This window comes from Oncorhynchus kisutch, linkage group LG10 (assembly GCF_002021735.2).
Source record: "Oncorhynchus kisutch isolate 150728-3 linkage group LG10, Okis_V2, whole genome shotgun sequence".
NCBI lineage: Eukaryota > Metazoa > Chordata > Actinopteri > Salmoniformes > Salmonidae > Oncorhynchus > Oncorhynchus kisutch.
The window spans coordinates 65,911,627-65,926,042 of NC_034183.2; the positions used below are offsets into that span (position 1 = coordinate 65,911,627).

A 14,416-nucleotide genomic window follows, 5' to 3' on the forward strand; every position below is an offset into this window, starting at 1 on the left:
AAATCCTACATTGTGATTTTCTGGATTTTTTTTCTCATTTTGTCTGTCATAGTTGAAGTGTACCTATGATGAAAATTACAGGCCTCTCTCATCCTTTTAAGTGGGAGAACTTGCACAATTGGTGGCTGACTAAATACTTTTTTGCCCCACTGTACACCACCAGGGGAAGTGAAAGCCTCCGTCTACAAGACTACCCTGATAGAAACTTTCTTCTGGATTATTTTTAGGTTTTTCAGAGAGTAGAATAATAACACTAATGCTCTACATTATTCCAGTTAGGCCTGACTTTGTGTCCACTTAAATGCAGAGGGGAGACGAATCAAAGCGAGACAGGCTAGCATAGAGAGAGTGGGTCTGAGCAATCGGGTGATCGGTAATCAATGACACTGTGGAATGGAAGTGGAGCCGTGCCCAAACACCTCTGGCTAAACAGCACACCACAACACAGCAGTGTGTGTGTGTATGTGTGTGAGTGTGAGAGAGGGAGCAAGAGAGAGAGACAGAGAGAGAGAGAGACAGAGAGGCAGACAGACAGAGGATGCACTAAACCACATAAGCTTGAAAGGGAAGAATGACCACCACCCTTCAGCCTACCCAGTAACCACAATCACCCTTCAGCCTACCAAGTATGGCCACCACCACCCTTCAGCCTACCCAGTACTCACCACCACCCTTCAGCCTACCCAGTATGGCAACCACCACCCTTCAGCCTACCCAGTAACCACCACCACCCTTCAGCCTACCCAGTATGGCCACCACCACCCTTCAGCCTACCCAGTAACCACCACCACCCTTCAGCCTACCAAGTATGGCCACCACCACCCTTCAGCCTACCCAGTAATCACCACCACCCTTCAGCCTACCAAGTATGGCCACCACCACCCTTCAGCCTACCCAGTAACCACCACCACCCTTCAGCCTACCCAGTAACCACCACCACCCTTCAGCCTACCCAGTAACCACAACCACCCTTCAGCCTACCAAGTAACCACCACTACCCTTCAGCCTACCCAGTAACCACCACCACCCTTCAGCCTACCCAGTAACCACCACCACCCTTCAGCCTACCCAGTATGGCCACCACCACCCTTCAGCCTACCCAGTAACCACACCCATCCTTCAGCCTACCCAGTAACCACCACCACCCTTCAGCCTACCCAGTATGGCCACCACCACCACCACCCTTCAGCCTACCCAGTCACCACACCCATCCTTCAGCCTACCCAGTAACCACCACCACCCTTCAGCCTACCCAGTATGGCCACCACCACCCTTCAGCCTACCCAGTATGGCCACCACCACCCTTCAGCCTACCCAGTAACCAACACCACCCTTCAGCCTACCCAGTAACCACCACCACCCTTCAGCCTACCCATTAACCACCACCACCCTTCAGCCTACCCAGTAACCACCACCACCCTTCAGCCTACCCAGTACCCACCACCACCCTTCAGCCTACCCAGTATGGCCACCACCACTCTTCAGCCTACCCAGTAACCACCACCACCCTTCAGCCTACCAAGTATGGCCACCACCACCCTTCAGACTACCCAGTAACCACCACCACCTTTCAGCCTACCCAGAATGACCACCACCCTTCAGCCTACCCAGTAACCACAATCACCCTTCAGCCTACCAAGTATGGCCACCACCACCCTTCAGCCTACCCAGTACTCACCACCACCCTTCAGCCTACCCAGTATGGCAACCACCACCCTTCAGCCTACCCAGTAACCACCACCACCCTTCAGCCTACCCAGTATGGCCACCACCACCCTTCAGCCTACCCAGTAACCACCACCACCCTTCAGCCTACCAAGTATGGCCACCACCACCCTTCAGCCTACCCAGTAACCACACCCATCCTTCAGCCTACCCAGTAACCACCACCACCCTTCAGCCTACCCAGTATGGCCACCACCACCCTTCAGCCTACCCAGTCACCACACCCATCCTTCAGCCTACCCAGTAACCACCACCACCCTTCAGCCTACCCAGTATGGCCACCACCACCCTTCAGCCTACCCAGTATGGCCACCACCACCCTTCAGCCTACCCAGTATGGCCACCACCACCCTTCAGCCTACCCAGTAACCAACACCACCCTTCAGCCTACCCAGTAACCAACACCACCCTTCAGCCTACCCAGTAACCAACACCACCCTTCAGCCTACCCAGTAACCACCACCACCCTTCAGCCTACCCAGTAACCACCACCACCCTTCAGACTACCCAGTACCCACCACCACCCTTCAGCCTACCCAGTAACCACACCCATCCTTCAGCCTACCCAGTAACCACCACCACCCTTCAGCCTACCCAGTATGGCCACCAACACCCTTCAGCCTACCCAGTATGGCCACCACCACCCTTCAGCCTACCCAGTAACCACCACCACCCTTCAGCCTACCCAGTAACCAACACCACCCTTCAGCCTACCCAGTAACCACCACCACCCTTCAGCCTACCCAGTAACCACCACCACCCTTCAGCCTACCCAGTAACCACCACCACCACCCTTCAGCCTAACCAGTAACCACCACCACCCTTCAGCCTACCCAGTAACCACCACCACCCTTCAGCCTACCCAGTATGGCCACCACCACATCGTCTCTCAGAATCTCTATGGACCCTCTAGAGATGAAGTAGAGAGCTGAGAGGACGTCTCCCATGTGGACCAGGGTGTCGCCCGGAGGGGCGTGGGTGGTCTTAAACCTCATGGCCAGCGCCCGCAGACAGCCGTTACTGGCCCCCTTGAAGGCCCTGCAGTTCTGGAGCAGACAGCGGTTCAGGTGGAGGCAGATATCAGCCTGCAGACACTCAGGGAAACCCTTCAGCACCTAGAGAAATGGGAAAGGGAGAAAGAGAGAAGAGAGAGAGAGAGAGAGACAGAGAGAGACAGAAAGACAGAAAGAGAGAAAGACAGAGAGAGAGCCAGAGAGAGAGCCAGAGAGAGAGAGAGAGAAACAGAGAAAATAGAGTGAGTGGGGGGAGAGCTGTTTCAGTTGATGCTCACTATTGACAAGGGGACACATGCACACACACAGTGTCTATGTGATCAACTCTGTTCAGATTGAATTGACAGGCGTGCTCTCTGCTACGTCATGTTTCTGTGGTGTTAGAGGGCTAATGCTTTTCTCTTCTCTGCAACCAGCAGGATGCTATCTATCTACTAACACAAAGGATATGACGCACATCATTTCCACTGTTAGGTCTCCCTGTCTGAGCACCTAATGACGGAAAAACTCAGGTGGCAAGTAGGGAATATGTGTTTTTCGTGTGAATATGAACGTGTGTGTTTTTCCCGTGCGTATGGATGTGTGTGTGTTTGGCTGTATATGAATATGTGTTTTTCGTGTGAATATGAACGTGTGTGTTTTTCGCGTGCGTATGGATGTGTGCGTGTTTGGCTGTATATGAATGTGTGTTTGAGAGTGACTCACAGCGTTCATGTCGATGCCATTGGTATAGGACCAGGCATGTTGGAAGTATTCCTCCAGTCTCTGGCGTAGTCCCTCTGGGATCTGGTGGAAGCGGATGAACTCTTTGACACGCAGCATCTGGGTGTGGTAACGGGCCGTGCCGGAGTACAGCCTCTGGATGATAGCCGACACGTTACCAAAGATACTGGCATACATCAGAGCTACAGGAGACGACAGAGAGACATGTCAGTGACATCCACCAAAAATGAAAGGTGGTACTACCCTTAAAGTAATGCAGCAATGCATATGAACACTCTGGACACACAGACACAATACAGACACACTGGTGATGTACTCAGACACACTGGTGACGTACTCAGACACACTGGTGACGTACTCAGACACACTGGTGACGTACTCAGACACACTGTTGACGTACTCAGACACACTGGTGACGTACTCAGACACACTGGTGACGTACTCAGACACACTGGTAATGTACTCAGACACACTGGTGACGTACTCAGACACACTGGTGATGTACTCAGACACACTGGTGACGTACTCAGACACACTGGTGACGTACTCAGACACACTGGTGACGTACTCAGACACACTGTTGACGTACTTAGACACACTGGTGACGTACTCAGACACACTGGTGACGTACTCAGACACACTGGTGATGTACTCAGACACACTGGTGATGTACTCACAGCCGATTAGCATGATGCAGATGGAGAAGATCTTCTCAGGGTTGGTGTTGGGGGAAACGTTGCCGAAGCCCACGCTGGTCAAGCTGCTGAAGGTAAAGTAAAGCGCCGTGACGTATTTATCCTTGGTGGAGGGGCCGGAGGCAGGGTCTGTGTCGTTGTATGGTTTACCAATCTGTTCAGCCAGGTTGTCCAGCCAGCCGATCTTCATGCCTCCGATGCGGGCCGAGTTGGTGCGCTCCGCGTTGCCGATGGCGTACCAGATACAGGCCAGCCAATGGGCAATGAGGGCAAAGGTGCACATGAGGAGGAAGAGAACGGCGGCGCCGTACTCTGAGTAGCGGTCCAGCTTCCGCGCCACACGCACCAATCGCAGCAGCCGAGCAGTCTTCAGCAAGCCAATCAGAGTGGTTGTCTGGGGCTGAGAGGAGAGAGGTTCAAAGTACAAATAAAGCAATTCATATGAAAGAACAAGAAGATTTATGAGAGAGTCTTTGTTGAATTGGTACACTGACCAACACTGCAAAAAAAGGACCATTACTACACATCGATGTAAATGATCCCCCTTCTCCTCCATCCATCTCACCTCATCAGAGCCAGAGCGGAATATGAGCAGGTCAAAGGGGATGGCTGCCACTATATCAATGAGGAACCAGCCTTTGAAGTAATGCTGGGCGATGCGCCCCGGGTGGCTGACCACCTCGTCATTGTGATTGACATATGTGGTCCGGAAGTTGATGAGAATGTCCACGATAAACATGACGTCCACCACCAGATCCACCACGTTGAGGGGGTTGCAGGTGTAGCCACAGGAGCGCCGGAGCTCGTCCTCCACCTCGTTGAGCAGGAAGGCAGCGGAGTAGGGGGTGAAGACGGCCGTGTAGATGACCAGCAGGAGGATGACCCAGTCCCACACCGCCTTGAAGGGACTGTAGTGGAGGATGGTCCACTTGTGGATGCGAGGTGCCTGGAGCTTGTACTCTGGCAGGACATCAGCCCCTAGGGACAGTACCTAAACGGGGAGGGCAGAGATGGTCAGAGAGTCCTGCTGAATCTAGATTAATCATAGGCAGCAAAAGTGAAACAGAATTTAAACAGAATATCTTTACAATGGCCCCTCACCACCCTGCTGAAAAGGCCTTGATTAGAACCCCAAGAATATGAGATGATAAGCCAAACAGCCTTAGCAAAATGGAAAGCAGTATAAGAAATGGGAAAGAGAGTGAGTCATGTCAGAGAACTGTGCCGAGAAACCTGAGGGACATGGGTTCAGGGAACCAGAGCAGAAGACAGTTCAGAGAGGAGCAGAACAGGACCTGATATTGTCTTTGTTGTGCCCTTTGGGGGAAGGAAGGGGAGCAACTGTGTTCTGTCTAACTACCTACTGTGTCTGACACCGCGGGCCTTCAACCCACATGTCTATCACCTCAGCACAACTAGGACAGCAGCAGCAAAAAAAATTGTTAATGTGTATTCCAGAGTGAGTGACAAAGAGGGAGAAGTAGTGTGTGTGTGTGTGTGTGTGTGTATGTGTGTGTGTGTGTGTGTGTGTGTGTGTGTGTGTGTGTGTGTGTGTGTGTGTGTGTGTGTGTGTGTGTGTGTGTGTGTGTGTGTGTGTGTGTGTGTGTGTGTGTGTGTGTGTGTGTGCGTGTGTGTAATACAATGCAATGAGTGTAAATGTTCACACAAACATCCCTCAGTCTCACAGCTAGCCAGTCATGTTGTCATGAAGACAATTATGTCCTGGAGTATAAACAATATCTGTCTCAAAGGACTCAACACAAACAATGTAGAAGCCGAAGCACAGCTTTTCACAAGACAAATAATCTACATGGTTGACGGGGGTCTGATTTCTGAGTGTTCAACACAGTCAGTACAGCCAAGTAGGAACCAAATCAACTATAATAAAAGGTAAGTAAATCATAAGTGCAAATTGAAATACAGAGAGGATTGATTGTGTTCTCATAGTGATGGCACAGACCATAATATTACCTAAAAATGTATATTTTCCTCACACACCATCACCGAAATCACAGTACCTGAATGGGCGACAATAACCCATCACACACTCACATAGATCACACTCACATAGACCATTTCAATCAGAGATCACACTCACATAGACCATTTCAATCAGTCTGAGCCTAGTGCTCCTACTAACCGGTACAACGATGAGAGCCTCCATATCCAGGAGCTCCAGTCTATCCTGGTCCCGACCACAGCAGCAGCAGGAGGAGGAGGAGCACGATACCCTGGTCCCCCTCAAATTCCCCAGCAGCCCACCCTGCCTCCCCCGGAACATATAGGTCCTCCCCTGCTCCATCCTAGCCCGCTATGTCCAGCACAATGCTCTAGATCAGCTACCCAGTGGCCCAGTGCCTATGTGCCCAGCTCTAACAGACCACTGCTGGGGAGTGGACCCTCTCTGGCTGCCTGGCCGTCTGTACCCTTCTCCCCCGCCCCACCCCGCTCACTGGCCTTTTAAAAGACCCTGCTGCAGCTCACCTGCCAAACCATGTGACCCCCTTCACTGTCCCTCGGCCAATGGCAGAGCAGGGTAAGTGCCCTAATTTACAAGCAAATCGACAGGGATTGTCGCTGGGTGATTTTGGTTCATTTTCACTAACACCTTTTGTGAGTGCTTGTGTAGGAGGGCAGTATTGGTCAAAACTGTCTGTGTGCTTGACGTAGAGGCTGTATGGATGACCAGGGATGTTCTCTTGATAAGTGTGTAAATTAGACAATTTTCCTGTCCTGCTAACCATTCAAAATGTAATGAGTGCTTTTGGGTGTCAGGGAAAATGTATAGAGTAAAAAGTACATAATTTTCTTTTTGAAAAAAAAAAAAAGTTGTAAAAATTATAAATAGTAAAGTAAAGTACAGATACCCCAAGAAACTACTTATGTAGTACTTTCAAGTATTTTTACAGCTCTGGACATAGGCAGACCATGGTGCACAATGTGCTCTCTGATATCACCCATATGGGCTCCCGAATGGTGCAGCAGTCTAAGGCCCTGCATCTCAGTGCAAGAGAAGTCACTACAATCCCTGGTTCGATTCCAGGCTGTATCACATCCGAATGTGATTGGGAGTCCCATAGGGCGCCGCACAATTGGCCCAACGTCGCCCGGATTTGGCCGGGGTAGGCTGTCATTGTAAATAAGAATTTGTTCTTAACTGACTTGCCTATTTAAATAAAGGTTAAATAGAAAATAAATACAATCTGTTGTTGTCTCACTCAAGATTCATGACTGTTAACATGTGCTGCAGGTTAGGCTGGTGCAACCTCCCTGATCAACATGTGCTGCAGGTTAGGCTGGTGCAACCTCTCTGATCAACATGTGCTGCAGGTTAGGCTGGTGCAACCTCCCTGATCAACATGTGCTGCAGGTTAGGCTGGTGCAACCTCCCTGATCAACATGTGCTGCAGGTTAGGCTGGTGCAACCTCCCTGATCAACATGTGCTGCAGGTTAGGCTGGTGCAACCTCCCTGATCAACATGTGCTGCAGGTTAGGCTGGTGCAACCTCCCTGATCAACATGTGCTGCAGGCTAGGCTGGTGTAACCTCCCTGATCAACATGTGCTGCACACTGGGCTGGTGCAACCTCCCTGATCAACATGTGCTGCAGGCTAGGCTGGTGCAACCTCCCTGATCAACATGTGCTGCAGGCTGGGCTGGTGCAACCTCCCTGATCAACATGTGCTGCAGGTTAGGCTGGTGCAACCTCCCTGATCAACATGTGCTGCAGGCTGGGCTGGTGCAACCTCCCTGATCAACATGTGCTGCAGGCTAGGCTGGTGCAACCTCCCTGATCAACATGTGCTGCAGGCTGGGCTGGTGCAACCTCCCTGATCAACATGTGCTGCAGGCTAGGCTGGTGCAACCTCCCTGATCAACATGTGCTGCACTCTAGGCTGGTGGAACCACCACAGTCAACATGTGCTGCAGGCTGGGCTGGTGGAACCTCCCAAGTCAACATGTGCTGCAGGCTAGGCTGGTGGAACCACCACAGTCAACATGTTCTGCAGGCTGGGCTGGTGGAACCACCACAGTCAACATGTTCTGCAGGCTGGGCTGGTGGAACCACCACAGTCAACATGTGCTGCAGGCTGGGCTGGTGGAACCTCCCAAGTCAACATGTGCTGCAGGCTGGGCTGGTGGAACCTCCCTGATCAACATGTGCTGCAGGCTGGGCTGGTGGAATCTCCCTGATCAACATGTGCTGCAGGCTGGGCTGGTGGAACCTCTGCAGTCAACATGTGCTGCAGGCTGGGCTGGTGGAACCTCTGCAGTCAACATGTGCTGCAGGCTAGGCTGGTGTAACCTACACAGTCAACATGTTCTGCAGGCTAAGCTGGTGTAACCTACACAGTCAACATGTTCTGCAGGCTAGGCTGGTGTAACCTCCACAGTCAACATGTTCTGCAGGCTAGGCTGGTGGAACCTCCACAGTCAACATGTTCTGCAGGCTAAGCTGGTGTAACCTCCACAGTCAACATGTTCTGCAGGCTAGGCTGGTGTAACCTACACAGTCAACATGTTCTGCAGGCTAAGCTGGTGTAACCTACACAGTCAACATGTTCTGTAGGCTAGGCTGGTGTAACCTCCACAGTCAACATGTTCTGCAGGCTAGGCTGGTGGAACCTCCACAGTCAACATGTTCTGCAGGCTAAGCTGGTGTAACCTCCACAGTCAACATGTTCTGCAGGCTAGGCTGGTGTAACCTCCACAGTCAACATGTTCTGCAGGCTAAGCTGGTGTAACCTCACAGTCAACATGTTCTGCACTGGCTCATCCTACTTTGCATGTATAGTTTGCATAACTATGAACATAGCCATGGTGACAGAATAATCAGTAAAAACACACAGCGTTACCATGCCCTTGCTGCCAACACTCTCCAATATCCCTACTTAGCTGGATCACAAAATACAGATACATTAAATGCGGCATGTTCAGTGCTACAAGGTTTTTGCCCTACTAAATAACCTGAGTACAAGGTGAAAGCTTCCTATGACAACTTCCATCTCTTTCCAGAACATCTGATCTCTCTCAGCCCTCACAGCTTTGATTCTTAAATGGAAAAGATGTTCAGACTCAAAGTAAGAGAACAAACCTGTAAGGCTAAAGTCCCCACATACAGTCAGTCCTAGAGGTGATAAAATGACACCACATGGTTAGTCTCCTATCGATTCCCATCCAGACTACACACTGCCCACTGCCCACTTACCACTCTATGACCCAACTCTCACCCAGTCCAGGGGGTGCTGCTCCAGTAGTCAGTAAACGAATCTAATACAGGGAATAGTAGGACTGAGCTTTAATTAAGTGGATAGTTCAGTTAATGCATTTCTTACCCTGAATAAACAATTTGAAACAACAAACTGAAACGATTGACTGAAGACTGAGGATGTCAAAATGCACTGCAGAACCTCTCATAGCAGAGCATTTAAAGTACTGTACAGATGTAGGATCTTAATTTTAGCCAGTTCGATACAGCAGGAAAATAACTCTCCAGCAACAGGAAATGTGAATTATTATGTGGATTATAATGAATGGCATTTCAAAGTGGAAATTATAAACTTCAGAAGCCTTTTTAAACCTCAAATACACAACACGCTTTACATTTTCTGCATTGCAGGAAAGTTCTCCTGCAACAGGATGATCAAATGAAGATTGTACACCTGCAGTACTGTTTGCTACATACTGTATGAAAGGAGACCTGACTGCTGGGGGCTACATCGGGCTCAGGATCTTAGGCCTTATTGCTACCAATGTTTGTGGCTAAATGAGGCTTATGATTCCACGTGTCACTGTGCTCTTTCTCTGACAGATGCGTTCTCGTACCAACGATCAGGATTCTCCCCCGGAGGACTGAGTTTAACATCTAACATGATGAACCTGTGGGAGCAAGCTGAGGGATGGGCAGTGTGCGTGTGTGTGTGTGTGTTACCCAGATTCACTCATCTGGGTAATTTCAGATTATTGACATAATTTCCAGTCCTGTTTCATAATGACAGCCTTAATAAGATCCATGCTGTCTGCACCACAATGTTTAACCCAAACCACTCAGGGCTTATAACAGTTAACAGTCCTTATTGGAAAATACAATGACATCTGACATAGAATACAACAAATACCTTTTTAAAGATTAAAAACAAACACTAGCTATTTGCATAAAGAACACCTAACTATGTTAATACTTCAATAACAATCCAGTCTGAAATTAAAAACCTCTGACACTAGTTTTGTTTCATACACCAAAACAAACACCACTAAGGTACTGTGAACTGTTCTCTTTAAATTAGAATAATCATTTTCAGAACCAAATTAAATTTGACTCATGCTAATCAAATGAACATTCCAAATTCCAGAGACCAACAAGTACCCTGGAGCCCACAAAACATCAACATAATTATCACCTATGAAAAGAAAGTGGGCGACAAGTGACACAAGACAAATTATGACGACAACAAGGTGACAACAGCCCTAACAACATCCGTCACTGTCCCTGCCTCACTGTCAATACGGAGGATGGAGCTAGGTAGTCTGCTACGAACCACCAGATGACCATGAGGGTAAGAGGAGAGGCAGAAAGGGACAGGAGTGAGACAGGAAGAGAAAGGAAGAAGAGAATAGGGAGTCAGAGAGTAGAGTTGGAGTACTCACAGGTTGGAGTTTCTGTTTCAGGCTCATGTTGAGGAGTGTGGCTGGAAGAGAGGGCGGGAGAAAACTCTCCCTCTCCCTCTGCACCCGGCAGCCCAGCCCTCACAGCTGGAGCCCCGCGGCAACACTGCTGCTTATACAGTATGCACACAACACACACACACACACACAGACTCACACACACACTCACATACAAAAACATACATACATACAGTACACTCAGACACAAACTGAGCCACACACACAAACACACACATGCACACAAACCTATAGCTAACACAAACAAATACAGTATACGCAGAATCATGAAGCATGTTTTAATTTAGAAAAACATAAACAATATCCATAGGTAACGTCTGGAGCAGTGGAGGCTGCTGAGGGGAGGACGGCTCATAACAATGGCTGGAACGGATCGAATGCAATGTTATTCAACTGTGTGTTTGATGTATTTGTTACCATTCCATCAATCCCACTCCAGCCATTAGCACGAGCCCATCCTCCCCAATTAAGGTGCCCCCAACCTCCTGTTGTCTGGAGTTATTTTAGTAAGAATTGTTCTACCCTACAGACTTAGACAGAGACAGGGGGCGCAGTAGGGGGAGATGTAGGGTCTGTCTCTCTCACTGACTGTCATTCACCATCTGTCCCTCTTCTACGGACCACTGATTGTACAGTCAATCACATAATGTGCTTAATCTTACGCAGACTAATCAATACCAGCAAAGATCAATGACAGGGATTATTTCCCTCTTTTTGTAAGGCGCAAATCGAAATTCAATTATAAAAGAGGGGATTACCAAGAAGCCCAGTTGTGTAACGAGACGTAACCCAGGCAAAATCCTACATGTATTCTGTACTCATAATAGATAAGGTAACTGCCATGTTGACTGCTTTTTCAGACCATTTATTTTGACCAATGGATACTTGTTTAGTAGTTAGCCTCTGTAATGTGCTCTTGCAGTGATAACAATCTGTTTGACCTAAAAACAGACCATTATGTCATGGTGAAGATTTTCCTTGTTCAGAACATTATTGCTCTTTAAACGATACAGGGATACGGTAAGAACAACATGTAGAGAGAATGGACTGGAGGTGGAGAAAAGGAGAAAGGGAAGAACCAGAGAGATAGATGAGAGAAGATGGAAGATAATGACTGACACCTTGTAGACACCAACAAACATAAAGGAGATAGTGGAGGGCAGACAGACAGACAGAGACAGACAGACAGACAGACAGACTGAGAGAGAGAGACCTCTGCTGCCCTCTACTTCCATTAGTACCAGAGGCCAAGGTCATCATCAGTGTCAGGCCGCGCAGAGGGCCGCTCGATACCCCCCTGCCTCCCAACGCCTCCCCTTCCAGCATCACCAGAGGGCCGCTCAAAATCCCCCTGCCTCCCAACGCCTCCCCTTCCAGCATCACCAGAGGCCACTCGATACCCCCCTGCCTCCCAACGCCTCCCCTTCCAGCATCACACAGAGGGCCGCTCAATACCCCCCTGCCACCCAACGCCTTCCAGCATCACTAGAGGGCCGCTCGATACCCACCTGCCTCCCAACGCCTCACCTTCCAGCATCTCCAGAGCATAGGGCTATTACGGTGACAGTATTACCGTCACACCTGCAGTCACGAGTCATATGACCGCAGTCAAATTCCATGTGACTGTAGTCACGGTAACTAGGCTTCTCCAAGCTCTGATGCTGCTGATGGTCATTAGTAGCCTACCAAACTGCCTGGTACTGCCTGGTACTGAGCATTCTATTGTCCCTATAATCACTCTGACATCAATGCAAATGTTATCAAAAATAAAATAAAACACTTCATGAGAGCCCATGAGCTCATGTTGAGCAACATTTCTATAGGCTATGCAATTATGTGAGAAAACTGTTTTGATGGCCTCTATTAAAAAGAGGAGGATCTCATAAGCTTTCTATAGGCTAGGCCAACTATATTTATTTATCAACTTTCCTAATATTAAGCACACTGCTTCGCTTTACAACAGGAGTATAGTCGACCTGGCTGGCATGAAAAGGAACCACGGGAAAAGCATTTTCCATTCTCTATTTAAGTGCATAGATTACATGTATTTTTCCCCCTGCCCCTGTTCCGAGACAGGTGCATGATAATGGTCCATTCTAAATCAAAACAAATTTCACACATATGCTATTTAGTATATGTAAAGACAAGATTAAATCAAGAATAGTCTGATGGGTGACAATATTAACCTATCACTTCTGAATTATATATTATCACTTGTGAATGATGCCCAGTGTGTAACGCAAGAAACAGTTCATGACTTTCTTTTGCGATTTTTTCAAATCATAGTCGCACACCTTATGTAGCCTAGCCCAAAGGCCTATGTGTTTTGTTAAGGTTTGTAACACAACTAAAGTGGTCAAATAACTTCTTAAAATTAAGCAAATTAATCCTCTTTATAACCATGTAGAGCAGGGTTGGGCAAACTTTTTGCCTCGAGGGATAAATCCGGATTTTGAAATTCTACAGTGGGCCGCATTTTTGGGGGGACCAAATGCTTGTTAAAATCAATTTGTGGTGTCCTCCCGAGTGGCACAGCAGTCTAAGGCACTGCATTGTAGTTCTTGAGGCATCACTACAGACCCAGGTTCAATCCCAGGCTGTATCACAGCTGGCTGTGACTGAAATACCCATGAGGCGGCGCACAATTGGCCAAGCATCGCCCGGGTTAGAAGAGGGTTTGGCAGGCTGAGATTTCGTTGTCCCATCGTGCTCTAGTGACTCCTGTGGGGGGCCGGGCGCATCCTCGCTGACATGGTCGCCAGGTGTCCTCCAACACATTGGTGTGGCTGGCTTCCGGGTTAAAACATGCAATCGTTGGATAACAAAATGGATGAGCTCCGATCAAGGATATCCTACCAACGGGACATTAAAAACTGTAATATCTTATGTTTCACCGAGTCGTGGCTGAACGACGGCATGGATAACATACAGCTGGGTGGGTTTTTGGTCCATCAGCAAGATAGAACAGCTGTAAGAGAAAACCCACCCAGCTGGATTTTTTAGGGGGCATCACTGCCATACAAGGGGGATGCCGCCGGGAAATCCGAGGCCCGGATTAGAACATTATCAAGTGCTTGTCAAATTGTGAATGAGACTGGTTAAGTGTGTAGCCTGCACAAGAAACAAATCAGAGCTCATGCCTTTCCTGTGACTTTTTTCAAATCATCATTTGAGTCCTATCATGCAGCCTGAGAATGTATTAAAAATCAAAACATTTGCCCAACATTTGTATCACCACTAAAGTTGCATAAATAACTCTAAATTAAGCATTCAGGAGGACCAACTTCTTTGTTAACTGCTCAACACAGAATAGCCACATGTGTGCCCTCCCTCAAATAGTTTAGAGGAAATATCCTTTCCATTTTGTTAAGCAATGTTCAATTGTATTCTATAAAATAATAAAATATAATGCCACAGAATTTTAAGCAAATCTTGTCTGCTAACTAGTGTAGCCCACAGCCATATGACAATACCATATCAGGGCCTAACATAAGGACAACTCAGAGTATGCTATTCTGTTCTTCTGAAATAGACTACATTTTCTTCATATCAGGTTTCTTTAGACCAGTCTAAAAT

The 14,416-nt window shown here is 48.4% G+C and overlaps 1 protein-coding gene across 4 annotated transcripts in view; it reads right to left on the reverse strand.

The window, feature by feature from the left end:
• The window catches only part of LOC109897420 (potassium voltage-gated channel subfamily H member 6-like), a 38,268-nt gene that overhangs the window by 5,888 nt on the left and 17,964 nt on the right, over positions 1–14,416 (reverse strand). For all 4 annotated transcript variants that reach the window (XM_031834808.1, XM_031834809.1, XM_031834807.1 and 1 more), the window contains 4 exons: positions 4,722–5,147; positions 4,139–4,556; positions 3,444–3,643; positions 2,588–2,840 (listed from right to left, as the gene is read on the reverse strand). In XM_031834808.1, the coding sequence (XP_031690668.1) occupies positions 2,588–2,840; positions 3,444–3,643; positions 4,139–4,556; positions 4,722–5,147 (1,297 nt within the window). The remainder of the gene's footprint in view (positions 1–2,587; positions 2,841–3,443; positions 3,644–4,138; positions 4,557–4,721; positions 5,148–14,416) is intronic.